General features: G+C 43.1%; 1 protein-coding gene across 2 annotated transcripts in view; it reads left to right on the top strand.

Annotated features, from left to right (window-relative positions):
- PLXNB1 (plexin B1) overlaps positions 1 to 15,480 on the top strand; it is a 174,640-nt gene that overhangs the window by 86,529 nt on the left and 72,631 nt on the right. For both annotated transcript variants that reach the window (XM_087954506.1, XM_087954507.1), the window contains one exon: positions 8,515 to 8,697. In XM_087954506.1, the coding sequence (XP_087810632.1) occupies positions 8,515 to 8,697 (183 nt within the window). The remainder of the gene's footprint in view (positions 1 to 8,514; positions 8,698 to 15,480) is intronic.

Below are 15,480 nucleotides of genomic sequence, written 5' to 3'. Positions count from 1 at the left end.
ATTCTCAAGAGGCTTTTGGGAAGCTGAGAAGGGAGGACCAAGCAATATCCTTTGTTGTTGTTTATCCTGTCTATAATTACTCTTCTGTGTCTCTCTTGGAGGCTAAATATAAGAGGAGCTATTACAGCCATGGTAGTTGTTTTTTGAGGGGTGGCCATGCTCACTCATGGCTATTGCTGCATGTTATGGCAATGAGCTGGAAAAAATTACACTGTGTGGATCCAGCTTTTATTCCTTCATCTGTCTTAGACAGAACAGTTTAAATGGAAAAGGCTGAGTGGCTTCAGCGGGGTCAACTGATTTCCAATTCTCAGGGCAAATGCACAAGTGAATGCACACACACCCTTCACAGCCCCGTTCTTCTTCATGGTTTCTTTGCCCTATATTCAAAAAGGCTCAGGTGCATCCAGTTCAAAGCATCAGGTAGCTGGGAATGAAAAGGATAAAAGAAGAAAATAGGATAAAAGAAGAAGAAGGGGGGAAAAAATGACTTTCTTGCCATTCTGGTTTTTCCTGGCAACAGAAGAGTTAAAACTTCCTCTTTTGCCACTTCTCTGATTTAAGCATCTTCCTGTTCACCTACCCCTCCCCCACCCCCCCAATTTTGCAGCTGCTTGGCCAGCCTCCAGATTCCCAAGCATGGCTTTCCATCAAATATCCATCCTGCTATCTTAGGAGAGAGAGAGATGAGGGGTGAGAGAGAGAGGATTTTTAGAAAACTGCAGCCAGCCAAAACTCATCAGAGGAGGAAGGAGGAGGAGGAGGAGGAACTGAATAGGAAGTGCCATCCTACTTATTAGAAACTGTCACCTTGAAAATCCACATCCCTGAGCATTGCTATTCACACCTAGCACCAGCTCAAAAGTTACAAATGATAATTAAACAGCCCAAAGTTAAAAAACACCGAGTTTTAACACTGAGTTCCCCACTCGGCCAATTTGTATGCAGCTAGTCCTCAAGTTACAACCATTCATTATTTAGGGACCATTCAAAGTTGAAACAGTACTGAAAACAGTGGCGTATGTCCATTTTTCACACTTGTGACCATTTCACGACGATGGTCATGTGATCAAAATTTGGACGCTTGGCAACTGGCATGTATTTATGACGGTTGTAGTGTCCCTGGTATCATGTGGTCCATCCCCTTTTGCCACCTTCCGAAAAGCAAACTTAATAGGGAAGCCAGATTCTCTTAGCAACCGTTTCACTAACTTAACACCTGCAGGGATTCACTTAACAATTGTGGCAAGAAAGATAGTAAAACGGGGCAAAATTCACTCTCTTGCTTAGCAAAAGAAATTGTGGTTGTAAGTCGAGGATAACCTGTATTGTACTTACAGCTGTAGTTGACCCAGGGCATGTCTTTTGGGGGTAGAGAGAGAGAGAGAGACTGGGAGAGCAACACAGTGTGTTGTTTGGGAAGAACCAGCTGCTTAACAGCTTGTTACCAATCAAGAAGGATGATAAATTTTATGTTTTCACTTCTGGCTGATTTCATTAGATCAGGGGTCCCCAAACTTGGCGATTTTAAGACTTGTGGACTTCAACTCCCAGAATTCTTTAGCCAGCATGGTTGGCTGAGGAATTCTGGGAGTTAAGCCCACAAGTCTTAAAGTTGCCAAATTTGGAGACCTCTGCATTAGATTGACAAGAATTTCAAATTCTCAGTTGTTTAATAGCAGAAGTGAGAAAACCTTGTTTCTCCCCCATACATAACTCCTAAACTGAAAGAAAGAAGATTTGAGATACCTAGTAGTTTGGGCCTTTTTAAGTGTAAGAAATAAGAGATCAGTTTATTTCTGGTGTAAAATGAAAACTAAACTGTCTCAGAGGAAACAAATCCTCTGAATTGGTTCAGAGATTATTTAGCTCTAAATAGGTGTCCTTTCCAGCTGATTTAAGATACTTGACAAAAACAAAAGATAACCAGGTCCCAATTATTCTTATTCCTGCATTCCCCTTTATTCCAAGTGAGGGTTGTAACTGGCCAGAAACAGGCCAATGACTCACACAGCAGGTTGATGTACAAACACTGCAGGCTGATGAAGGACATAAGGAAGATGTATGATGACATGCAGATCAAAGGAATGTTAAAAGTCCTGTTTACCCAAACTGGTTTAAAACCTGGCATACTTTGCCCCAGACATCTGGAGATCTGCAGGGGAGGGTAAAAAAAAATTAAAAAGAGAGCAATAAATGTAAAAAAAAATGGGCAAGATGTTGATTACATCGTAGATACATCATGTCCTTCTTAACTACTGATCTTTAGACTTTCTTTGCAGTAAAACATATTCCTTTATTCTCACTAACAATTAAATGTCCATTGGTCTAAAAACACTGAGGGCCGGATGCTGTGAGTAGTACCATTATGGGTGAATGCCATTATAATGTCTTTATTAAAATGAATGTGCGGTATCAAAATAAATCACATGGCTGAATGAAAAAAAAAATCTGTGGGAAGAACCATACTATCTGCACAGTATTGGCTTCTTAGCACTGTACAATTCCAGCTACATAAATATGCTGTAGGGAACATGGACGTGCCCAGTGGTTTGAGAACTTAACCTTTAGCCTTTAATTTAAGGGATGATTTTTAAAAATCTCTGTGTGGTCATCTCCACATTCTGTCTCTTAGCTTTATTGCCAGAGGCAATTTTTAGCTTGGCTGGTCCCTGACAGTGATCATTCTCTCTTCTTTTTTAGGCAAAAAGTCTATTTTTTCCCCTCTCCTCAACTTTGCAGCCAGTCCTTCTGTATAGGTTTGCTCTGGAAGCCGTTTCTTCAGGCAGTTCCCAAGCCAGCTTTGGTTTCTATTTTCAATATTTAGGGGGCAGCTAAAAAAAACATCAGACGTTAGACAAAAGGATAGTTTGGTCGTTCCTCCACCAAGCCATTGGCCTGGATTTCTGATGATCTTTAACGAGCTTCAGCAAACAAGTATGTGTTTCATAATTAGGGTTTGGGGTGATAGGGAACAAAAGTATAGGTAGTCCTCAACTTAACGGCCCTAATTGGAAGCGGGATTTTAGTCAGTACTGTCATTAAGCAAATCATCACATGATCGGACTTGATTTTACAGTGACTTTTAGTATGATTGTGAACAGTGGTGGGATTCAAAAATGTTTACTATGGTTCTGTGGGCGTGGCTTGGTGGGCGTGGTGTGGCTTGGTGGGCGTGGAAGGGGAAGGATACTGTAAAATCTCTATTCCCTCCCCACTCCTGGGAGAAGGTTAGTGCAAAATCCCATTCCCTCCCCACCCCACTAACCTGCTTTCCAGTTCCATTTTCCTGGGCAGGGCAACAAAAGAAGACCCAGCCAATCAGCTGGGACTCGGGAGGCAGAGCATAGATGGGGTTGGCAGGGCCAGTCAGAGGTGGTATTTGACAGTTCTGCGAACTACTCAAAATTTCCACTACGGGTTCTCCAGAACTGGTCAGAGCCTGCTGAATACCACCTCTGATTGTGAAGCAAATCATGTGGTCATTAAGCAAATCTGGCTTTCTCAACGTGATTTCAGGATGCCACAACCAGTCATAAACGTAAGCAGGTGAGCGAGTGCCCCAAATTGTGATAATGTGACTACGGGGATGGGGTGGGGTGTGTGCAATGGTTGTAACTTGGAGGACAGGTCCTAAATCACTTTGAGAGGGAGGGAGGGAGGGAGGGAGGGAGAAAAAGAGAGAGAGAGAGAGGGAGGGAGGGAGGGAGAGAGAGAGGGGGGGGGATCCTTTGAACCATTAAGGATTATCTCTGTGTACCTGAGTCAATTTGCAAGACTTTCCGCAGTTAAGAACAGATTTCATGTGAAATACTGGGCAACACCATAGCTGAACGTCCCAAGCAAATGTGCTCCCTTTCACAAAATGCTATTATCTATTTTCTATAAGACTATCTTCTTCGACCTAGAGGGCATCCTGTCTCTTTAAATTTAGCTCCTAGGATTTCTGGCCAGGAAACTTTTTATGCAGGGCTAGATAGTGGAAGTACTGGACAGGCCCAATAAATCAAGACTGGCTTATTCATTTGTTTAACTGCTGTAGTCCAACGAGACTGCATCCTGCATATTTATATTTGCTCATTATTTGGTGATGGAAAAAAGAAGCAAAGGCTCTGAGATAAGAAAACCAAGTTTGAAATGCAGTCTCTCGATGCAGATAGCTGGCGAATAAGCAGCCACGTCCTTCAACCGAAATAATGACAAAGGATACAAAATGATAGTCAGAGGAAAGCTATAACGGCGATGGTGGGAGATGCAGAACGATGGTGGGAGATGCAGAACGGTCGGCTAGAATGGATGAGTTTTCACCTCCCATCTGCTACTAAAGCAGGCTGAGTCACAAGGAATTGTGGGAATTGTGATCCCAAACATCTGGAATTGCCTAGTATTGGACTGGGGGATGTGACTGGGTTCAAAATGATTGAGGGGAGGAAACGTAACAATCGACTTTGTTTTTGTTTTGTTTTTGCAGATGCCTGGCCTTGGGTGCTGCTGTTAAGACTGGAAATAAACAAGCTGGCTTAGGTCAGCTTCTAATTAAATTTGGTCCTTGAAATACAGAGTGTCTTGCTCAGATAAATTATGCTAATGACACTATATGCTTTCACCAGTGCACTAGCAGACCTGAAAAGATGCTAGGCAGCTACTTCATCATAGCCTCTTTAGCTGTCTTATTTTCTCTTCGTTGGTTTTAAGATAGGGGATAGAAGAAGCAGTAGGAAAACTTGGAAGGGTGTTAAATGGTGGATAATAGCTGGACTCCATTTCCATCAAATCCCAGAGGGCAGGCAGAGCAAATGTACAGCAGAAGCCCTGTTTAGACTACATCTTGACTGTCCAGGTCAAGGAACAATTCTGAAAGAGGTGTCTTTTGACTGTTTGCACTAATGTTATTGACACTGAAGATTTGTGATGGGATGTAGTGAGGAGCTGGATCCCCAGGAGAGAGGGGGTGCAGTTCCAGAGATGCAAGGGGGCAGTTCATCCCATATGTTATGTGTGAGAGAAAGAGGGTGAAGATAGCCTCTTCCTAATAGTTCACAGTATATTATAGATATAGATAATAGAGTTCTCAATCCGACAAGATAGAAGGTAAACAATAAAGACATCAGCTTGGAAGAATCACCCTTTGTCATTCTTGGTTTTGGGCCTGGCAAGGCTTTCGATACTCTAGTTCAGGGGTGTCCAACCTTGGCAACTTTAAGACTTGGGAACATCAACTCCCATGGTTGGCTGGGGAATTCTTGGGGAGACAAACAAGCCCCCTCATCCTTAAGTGATGGCGAGGGAGCCTTTCGCAACTTCAGGGCTGATAAAAGTTCTCCCAGCTCACATCTTACCCTTAGAGGAGTGGTAACGAACTCTTATTTGCAATCTGAAGTTGATGGGGACACGTGTAGAAAAAGTGGGTTTGAGGAATGACCAGCAAATGGTAGTAGTGTGGTAGAGCTCAGACGGGGTTCGAATAATTGCACTGTCAACATGGAAGAAGAACAGAGCTTTAATAGGAGGAAGCAACATGCTTTCCCGTTGTAAATTAGTCCGTCTTCTTTCAGATTCTGCCCAGGGTTGTGATTTATAAACCCCGTCTCCCAGACACAATGGAAGTCTGTTATCCAGAGCCAAATACAGAGTGGTGATTCAGAGAGATACCGGCCCTTGTCTACAGCGCTCTGTGAGTCGACATACTACCTAGCCTGCTGAGCAGGGAGCCTTTTGCACAGGTCTGCAAAGGACTTTGCTGATAGAATAACTTGTGTCTCTCTTCCAGCCAGGACTTCACATTCAGAACAGGTGCTGGTGAGATGACAGAGATAGGCAATGCTCCAGAAATGCATGATTTTTCAGTTCTTGAAGCCTAAACGACTTGATGGGCAGGTTGCTTGGAGGAGCGAGGCCAAGCTCACACATTTTGGACCTGCGCCCATCTTGGCTGGCTATGAGGAGTGGAAATGATAAATCTTTACTTAAAAGAGTGCTGTGTTCTAAAAAAAGCTGATTGTCAGAGACTTTATTAAAGTTCCCTCCTGCCATTTTACATGATTTATCAGCTTCTTGTAACCTTTCTTTGGGTGTTGGCATCACAGGCCCGAGTTTTTCTTAGATTAATCTAATTATTTGGACCCCACTATAAGCTGAATTCAGATCTACAGGTAGTCCCCAACTTACAACCATTCAGTTTCAAATTCAGCCTTTCAAAGTTACAATGCATTGGGGAAAAAATGGTTATGACCGGTCCTTGCACTTATGAACCATAATGAAACAAACAACATGTTAAAAAGTTATGATATTTATGTAGTTACTTACCAAGAACATCTAAATTATATTCAAGTAACCAAAATATCTGTACAATCCCCAAGGCATGTCACAACTTTTGAGCACCCCTAATGTTTGGAAATTGTAAACTGAAAAATTGGACACACCCTACCATTGCAGCATCTCCAAGTGTCATGTGATTAAAATACGGTTGCTTGGCAACCAGCCTGTTTTACAATGGTTGCAGCATCCCTTGGTTATGTGACTGCCATTGTTTGCGGCTTTCAACAAGGAAAGTCAATGGAGAAAGGTGGATCCATATGATCCACTTAACAGCTGCAATAATTCACTTAGCTATAGCAAAAAAATAAATAAATCATAAAATTGGCCCTGCCTCATTGCAGGGAAGTTTTGGTCTCAATTGCAGTTATGAGTCAAGGACTACTTGTACTATTATTTTAATAAAGCTTTGCTTGACTACAGCATCTTCCCTTTCCTTGCAGCCATTTCTTCCCGGCTTCTTGGGCTGCTTCTGTTGATCGGTAGCTGCCATTGTTCTATAATCTTTGTGGATGATACAGCGATAACCTCTGCATTAGGGTCAAAAATAGTGTGGCAAGGGGGTGTGAAGGCAGCCAACATCTGGAAAAGCAAAAGAAAAGGCATCGGGATTTGGGCGGTGGGAAGAAAGGAAAGATACACCAGTGTACACAAAGAGCAACCACTCCGCCTTCCTTTCCCTGCGTGGATGGAAGCAGAGGAACAACCAATTGATGCCTGTAATGGCTGCAGTCCAAACAGAGCATTGACCATCTCCTTCGCCAACCCTGTTCAATCCAGGCTTGATTTTCTGAAGCTGGCTTGGGCAACAGCCAGGTGCAGCCCCGGAAACAAGCAGCTTATGCTACATTGCAAAACTGCCTTAGATTATTCCAGCAGTCTAATAAAAGGGCAGAACCCACGTAGTTCGGAAAATGTAGAAGATAAGTGGCTGATTGTTCTGCAATTTAGAGACCACATAACTTTGCGCTTTGATCGGTTGTCCTGGCTTCTGGTTCACTCTGGAGTACTGTTCATCATGCTTGGTTCTTCTCTATGAAACTCTTAAACCATTTGTAACCGAAATAGTTAAAGGCCTTGTCCCATACATATCTGCTCCTAATTTTCAAATCCCGGAAAATCTTCTGCAAAGAGGTTTTTATCATGCTTTCAGTCAGCAATGAAAACAATTTTTGTTACGGTTTTGTTTTTGATATTTTCTCCTGATTGCATTGTGATGAATGTGTTGGCTTCTGATTTATTTATTTTATTCCCAGATATAGCTCTCTTAGATTTACTTTTTTATTTTATTCTTAGACACATTACCTTTTATTGCATTAATTAATTTATGCCTTTATATGCAATCCACAGGGATCATCACCAAGATGGTGAATTATACATTATATTTTTAAATAGTTTTGTCTAATGGTTGGACATTGTCTCCATCACTTAACTGCCAGAAGGTGTTTACAAATATGCAGATGACGGTAGTAATAATGGAAAATCTTTATCTGAGTTACTATGTCAAACATCAGCCAAGTTGGGGGGGAAACCTTTCTTGTTTCTACCATTAAATTATGCAATGAGACAATCTTTGTTGAAATTATGGAAGGAGACAACAATTTGTGGGTGCACGACACAACTTCTTGTGATTTTCTATTGTGTTCCCCATCTACTTACTACCCAGTTTTTCTCAACCTTAGTAACTTTGAGATGTCTGTGTTACAACTCCCAGAATTCTACCATGCCAGCTGGGGAATTCTAGGAGTTGAACAGTGGTGGGATTCAAACATTTTTACTACCGGTTCTGTGGGCGTGGCTTGGTGGGTGTGGTGTGGCTTGGTGGGCGTGGCGGGATGGATATTGCAAAATCTCCATTCCCTCCCCACCCCACTAACCTGCTTTTCAGCTCCGTTCTCCTGTGCAGGGCAACCAAAGAAGACCCAGCCGATCAGCTGAGACTCGGGAGGCGGAGCATAGATGGGGGCAGGGCCAGTCAGAGGCGGTATTTGCCGGTTTTCCGAGCTACTCAAAATTTTCACTACGGGTTCTCCAGAACTGGTCAGAACCTGCTGAATACCACCTCTGGAGTTGAAGTCAGACATCTTAAAGTTGCTAAGGTTGAGAAACCCTGCCCTTGGCAGTGATGTGTATTCTTGAACTCTACCATGATATATTTGTGTCAAAACCATTGATCTTGTTTTCTTCTTTCATCCAAAGGACACTTTGGCTGCCTATCCTTGTGGTTCGGACCACACTCCCAGTCCCATGGCGAGTCGAGTACCACTTGAAGCAGTGCCAGTACTGGAAAAATCAGATGCCCGACTAACTGCTGTGGCTGCCAGCATCGAAGATGGACACATGGTTGTTTTCCTGGGTGACAGCCAAGGCCGACTACACAAGGTAGTTACCTCAGACCTGAGAGGAAGGCCTGCTTATATAGATAATGTTTTTATTACTTCTCAAAGTTGGGTTTTACAGCCAAGAAGAGGATAGCTCTCTATATGCCTTGCCTCAGCAGAAATCTACGTCCATTTGAGGAAAAAAATATTACAAACAGAATGTTTGTAGCTCAGGGTTGAACTGTGGGGTTCTAGGTGTTCTCTGAGCTTGATGGTTTTCTTGAAGACTTTTCATTACCCAGGTAGGTAACATCATCAATGCTAGTAGAGAGTGGGGTTTGCTCTCTGTTTATATACAAGTGGTTTGCCCTGTCAGTCTTGGTGGAGTGTTCTTGGTGGTTCCTTGATTAGGCTGTTGTTTACCCTTTGTTTGTTTGTCTGTGTCAGAAAATATTCATCATATAATGAATGCAGGGGTGAATAGCCTAAAATGTATAAAAAACATTTGTGGTTAAGAAAAACCCCCACACAGATTACGAAAGTGAATATAGGCATGTAGTGGTTAAGATATGTGACCAGAATTGAAGAGATTTAGATTCAAGTTTCCCCAGAATTAACTGTGAAAAGGTTTTGGGAATGAAATATAGGCAGTCCTCACTTAATAACCCTAACTGGCAATTCAATTGCTAAGCAAAGCAGTTCTTAAGTGAAACATCACATAATCTGGTTGTTTAGCTATGGCAGTTCCAGAGGTCCCAGTTATTGTCATTAACCAAACTCTGCATGGTTGTTAGGTAAAGATTCACTTTCAATCCAAGCCGTTCCTGCCTTGGTGAACCATAGCTTCGAGCTTTGGTTTTTCCAAGACAAGAGATGCTTTCAGAGGATCACTAAGTCAAAAGAGGCCAACTCTGACTAGCACTGATGATGTTACCTACTTTGGGTAACAAAATGTCTGCAAGAAAACAACCAAGCTCAGAGAGCACCAAGGACCCCTCATTTCAACCTTGAGCTACAAATACTCTCCTTTATTAGAAGCCAACTCATTTCTTCTGTCCTATGTGAACTGCCTCCAATTCAGTTCCTCCTAACTGCCCCCATCTTCCCTTTCCCTCATCTCTGCCTGGCGGCCAAGGGAAAGCTGGTGTTCCCCCCCCCCCCCCCCCCCCCCCCCCGAGAGACAGGCGGCGGGGGGGGGGGCAAGCCCACTGCCCCTGTGCTACCTCTTGGACAACAACAAGAAGAAAGGCTGCAGAGAAGAGCAACAAAGATGATTAGGGGACTGGAGGCTAAAACATATGAAAAACGGTTGCTGGAATTGGGTTTGTCTAGTTTAATGAAAAGAAGGACTAGGGATGACATGATAGTGTTAGATAATGTTCCAACATCTCAGGGGCTGCCACAAAGAAGAGGGAATCAAGCTATTCTCCAAAACACCTGAGGGAAAGACAAGAAGCAATGGGGGGGGGAAAACTAATCAAGGAGAGAAGCAACGTAGAACTAAGGAGAAATTTCCTGACAGAACAATTAACCAGAGGAACAACTCGCCTGCAGAAGTTGTGGGTGCTCCATCTCTGGAGGTTTTTAAGAAGAGATTGGACAGACATTTGTCTGAAATGTTATAGGGCCGTGATGGTGAACCTATGGCACAGGTGCCACAGGTGGCACGCAGAGCCATTTGTGCGGACACCCGAGCCCCAGCCAAACTTACCTGCACTGCTCATGCGTGTGCCTCCCGGTTGATTTTTGACCCGTTTGAGGCTTTTTTTGTCCTCCCAGAGGCTTGAGGGAAGGTTCTGCAGCCTCTGGGGGTTGAAAAACAGGCCCATTTCATCACTTCCTGTATTTCCGGAAATACCAGAAGTGAGAAAATGGGCCCATTTTTTGGCTTCCAAAGGCTGCAGAGGCTTCCCTCGAGCCTCTGGGAGGACGAAAATCAGCTGGCGTGCAGTGCAGGTAAGGGAGCGGCGTGGGAGGGATTGCATGCGCATGCGCAGGGGGTGTGGTGGGGAGGGTGTGTGCATTGACTTCTGGGTGCTGGCACGCGAGCGCAATTCTCGGCCCAGGAGCCCAAAAAGATCAGCCACCACTGTTACAGGGTCTCCTGCTTGAGCAAGGAATTGGACGAGAAGACCTCCGAAGTTCCTTTCAACTCTGTTATTCTGTAACAAGGTCTGTTGGAGATGATGGCCAGGAATTAGCAGTAATGGGGTGCTGTGAGAACTCTGCCAACGCTGGGCTTAGCCCTGCCTCCAGGAAGCATGGAGGATGTAGGAGGAAGATAGAGCATCCTGTTCATCTCGTCCATGCTGCTCAGGGCAGCCAAAAGGGGAGAGACAGTGAGCAGGGAGATAAGCAGGAGATTGCCACTATTATCAATGTTCAATGATTGTCAGATGCCCGAATTTTGATCACTTAATTGTGGGGACACATTATTTCAGGGGTGGTAAAATGGAGGATTGGTCATAAATTTCATTTTTTTTTCAGTGCCATTGTAACTTCAGACAGTCACTACATGAATGATTGTTAAGCGAGGACTAGCTGTAAGTGAAAATCTCCATGCATACTGCCTTGAACTCCCAAAGAAAAATGACCACGTAAATGTAGTGGATAAAGGAATATTGTTTCTTTATACTCTCACATACGTGCTTGGCTAGTTTCCCTAATAATACTATTGATTCTACCTGGGGCCATATTAAGGGCCACATCCGGCTTTCAAGCAAAATAAAACAGCTCACAGATGTCTAGAAACTTGAGATGCTTCTGCAAATTGAGCGAATTCTGAGATTTCACAGCCTCATCAACGACCAGAAACTTGATTAAAAACTAGAGTCTGGGATTCCTCAACTGGCGCCAACATCTCTGTTTGTTGTAAATCATAGAAACATGCATTCTGTTATTATTATTCTGTTACATATCCCTAAATAATTTTTCTTCTATTTTGGCAATACCGGCAGGTACAGAACACTCTGCTCTGCAGTGTATATTTGATAAAATGTACGGTTTCTTTGAAAAGTAGGTAGATTTCTGAATTCGGAAAAGTCACTGAGCTCATTTTTCCACATATAAATAACTTGCGATATGAACCTTGATTTGATGTATCGCTGCATTAGTGGCAATGGCATTTAACACAACCTTGACTCAAGATTTAGAACGACACTTTTTTCCCCTCAGCTAGCACCCAGAAATGCTTTCTTTCCTTTTTTTTTTTTTTTAAAAAAAGGAAGATTTTGCAATCCAGAATGGCAATTATTTTGGGCGGGTTCATGAAAAGAAGAAATCTGCGGTATCTGGTATGCAGTTTCCATATTATAAATCAGAAAACTGAAACTGCAAGATCATCATAGATGTCCAGACTGAAGCTCAGTTGTCATTTAGCTTGACTGTCCTGTCAGACAAAAAGACGTTCTTTGCATTACAGGTAATCCTTCCTTACCGTTGCCTCATTCAGCTATCCTTCCAAGTTACGACAGTGCTGAAAAAGCAGGTTTACAACCGGACCTCGAACTTGTAGCATTACAGCATTCCATGGGCATGTGACTACCATTCATATGCTTCACACCTGTCTCAGCTTCCGGCAGTCACAAGATCACCATGTGTGCGCTTGATTCAGAGTAGCAAAAGCAGTGGGGAAGACAGCAGGAAATCAAAAGTTGTGGCCACATGATGTTGCACGTAATAATTATCCAATGATTTGCTTACCAACCGCAGCTGAAAGTGATGTCATAAGTTGGGCACCATCCAGAGATGGTATTCAGCAGGTTTTGACCAGTTCTGGAGAACCAGTAGTGGAAATTTTGAGTAGTTTGGAGAACCGGCAAATCCCACCTCTGACTGGAGATTTTACAGCATCCTTTTCCTCTCACGCCCACCAAGCCACGCCCACAGAACCGGTAGTAAAAACAAATTGAATCCCACCACTGGCACCTTCACATGATGTTTCATTTTACAACTGTATTGGTTAGTGATGGAATTGCCAGTCCCAGTTGTGGTGAGTAAGTGAGGACTACCTGAGTAGTATCTTTATCAGCTGTGCCAAAATTATTCATGTGTCTGATAATGTCATCACTCCCAAGAGTCTTGTTTTTGTCTTTTTTTGCGAAGACCGATGTAAGTACACACATTGTGGCACTTGCATGGTGATCCTTATTCATTTATTGTACTCTGTGTAAAAGGCAACCCAACTTTGTAATGGCTCTGGGCAGCAAAAAATAAAAAACACTCACCAATTGCAGGTGACATACAATTGAAAAATAGCAAGTGTCCAGAAATAACAAGCAGTTTTCAAAGACAAACAAAAACAAACAAAACATAAAAACACCCAACTTTCTTCCATAAGTGTACAAACAGTGTGTCGGTTGGTTTACAAATTTTTTGTGCATCCATTTCATAGTCTCGATTACAGTTACATTGCATAATAACTCATAATAACTCATCAACTTATCAATCAAAAATTGAATACCCTAGTATCATTATTAATCAATCATTTGACTATAATTTTGTCTTTAAAAACCAATAAAATTTACAAAAAAAGAAAAGAAATAACAAGCAGTTTTCCAGATCCTTTAGACCAGGGGTGTCAAACTCAAGGCTTGGGAACTGAAACCTCCCCATGGGGGTGCTTAAATCTGGCCCACAGGGCCAGCCTGGAAATATCAAAGGACCAGCCTGCGGCCTGTTTTCAGCCTCCCCGGCCACGTGCGGTTCCCCCCCAGTGCCCCGTTTTGGCCAGCACGGTGCTGCAAGAGGCATCTGTCCTATCTCCCTTCCCCCTGTGCTCCCCCGCCTTGCCGGCCTACGCAGGAGAACAGCAATGCTGATCTAGCCCTCAAAGAAATCCAATTTAGCCCCTTTTGAGATGAGAGTTAGACAAATCTCATGGGTGTGTGTGTGTGGTGGTATTCCAAAGGGTGAGTGTTGTGACATCGCAGTAGAGATGAGAGTCCTCAATTTATTATCACAATTGAGCTGAAAATTTCCATCGCTAAGCAAAACAATTGTTAAAAATGAGATTTGTCCCATTTTACCTCCTTTCTTTCCACCGTCGTTAAACGGAATCGCTGCACTTGTTAAATTAGTAACAGGATTGTTAAGTGAATCCTGCTCCTCTGTTGACTTTGCCTGTCAGAAGGTCGCCCAAGGGGATCACATGACCCTAGGACACGGCAACAGTCATAAATACAGGACGATCGAAATTTTGATCACATGGCCACAGGGATGCTGCAATGATTTATAAGTGTGAAAAAACGGTCATCAGTCACTTTTTTCATTGCCATTGTAACTTTGAACGATCACTAAACGAATTGTCCCCAAAGGTGCTTTTTCAGGGGGCGACTGGACTTTTGAAGATGTTTGGCTTCTCATCCAAGAAGCTTCTTCAACTCTGACAGAATAGTGGGTAGTGGGGTAGCTTCTTGAAAAAGCACCTTTGGGACAACCATGACCTGGATGACTGAGAATCTCTATAGACTTTTCACTAAATAAATAGTTGTAAGTTGAGGCCTGCCTTTATCGTCAGGCACACGTCACCGTCTGCTTCCCGTGGCTCCTCCATGGACACACCTGGTTGCATGGCAATGCTTTTTGCTGTCAGTCCACATGAGTCAGCCCACAGAGAGAACCAACCTTGCTTCATTTTGGGGCATTAGCGCCACCTAGCGATTCTGGGAGTTGAAGTCCACATGTTTAAAGTTGGCGAGATTTGAGAAACACTACAGCAGAGGTCTCCAAAAGTGGCACCTTTAAGACTTGTGGACTTCAACTCTTAGAATTCTCCAGCCAGCTATGTCTTCAAGTTGACAAGGTGGCCAAGTTTGGGGACCCCTGCACTACAGTATGCAATAATTGGTAAAAACTATTTATTGCAGCATCTACCGTAATATAGCTTAAAATGCAGAAAAACATATATAACAAATTTTAAAACGATAAGGAGAAAAAGAGCCAAAGGAAAGGTGGAAATCATAACAGCATGAACACAATGTTGGAAGGCTTGGAAGAATAACATGGATTTTGCTTCGACCTGCAAAGAAACTATCTTTCTGAGGAGGACATTCCAATTTCTAGGGGCTTCTTGGCATCCATTTGCAGCACTTCAGGGTAGGAAAATGCAGTTGTCTTTATGTTTTGGGTGACAACATCGTGCAAAGAGGTTTCCTTTGATGGCACCAAACTGTTGAAGACTTGATAGGTTGTCTAAAAATGATAGAGAGGACCAGACTGGGGAGGAAAACGCCCGCAAAGCAGCTGTTAGTTACAATGCTTCATTGGCTACAATTCTGATCCGATAGCAGCCAGTAGAGACAGGCAAAATTAAGAACCAGAACCAGCAGAGATTCCAGAAACGCTCTCTATGGGGTAGAAATAATCACAATCCTGAAAGCCTGCATAGTTTTAGGATCCAATCTGGTTCGGTCACCGAGACCAGAGGTTAGTCTTCCATGTTTTGTGCTGGAGTCCGTCTTCAGGGAACTTCTCTCTCATATTCTGGTGAAGAGAAGTTCCCCAAGGATGGATTCCAGCATGAGTCCAAAAGCAAACATTTGGTCCCCGTGACCGAGATTGGATCTACAACATTATCCTGAGACCTGTATATTTGCTTTAATCCTGCATAGTTTTCTCTTTACCATGTCTTATACTTAACAGAATCAAGAAGGGGGCATTGTTTTGAGATTTCCACACACACCCCTTGCATTTCCCTCTCCCCCACTCTTAATAATTCATTGTTCCTTTCCCTCTTTCCAAGGCCATTTCTACATTATTTCACATCTGGATTCTCTCTAGGTCACAGGGGTAGGAGAGTGCAAAGTATTTAATTTGATCTATTTGAACTCAGGTTGCAAATCCC

The sequence above is a fragment of the Notechis scutatus genome, chromosome 2 (assembly GCF_049901735.1).
Source record: "Notechis scutatus isolate UNSWTSFEM ecotype Mainland chromosome 2, rNotScu1.2, whole genome shotgun sequence".
Lineage (NCBI taxonomy): Eukaryota > Metazoa > Chordata > Lepidosauria > Squamata > Elapidae > Notechis > Notechis scutatus.
This window is presented reverse-complemented; position numbering and strand designations above follow the sequence as displayed.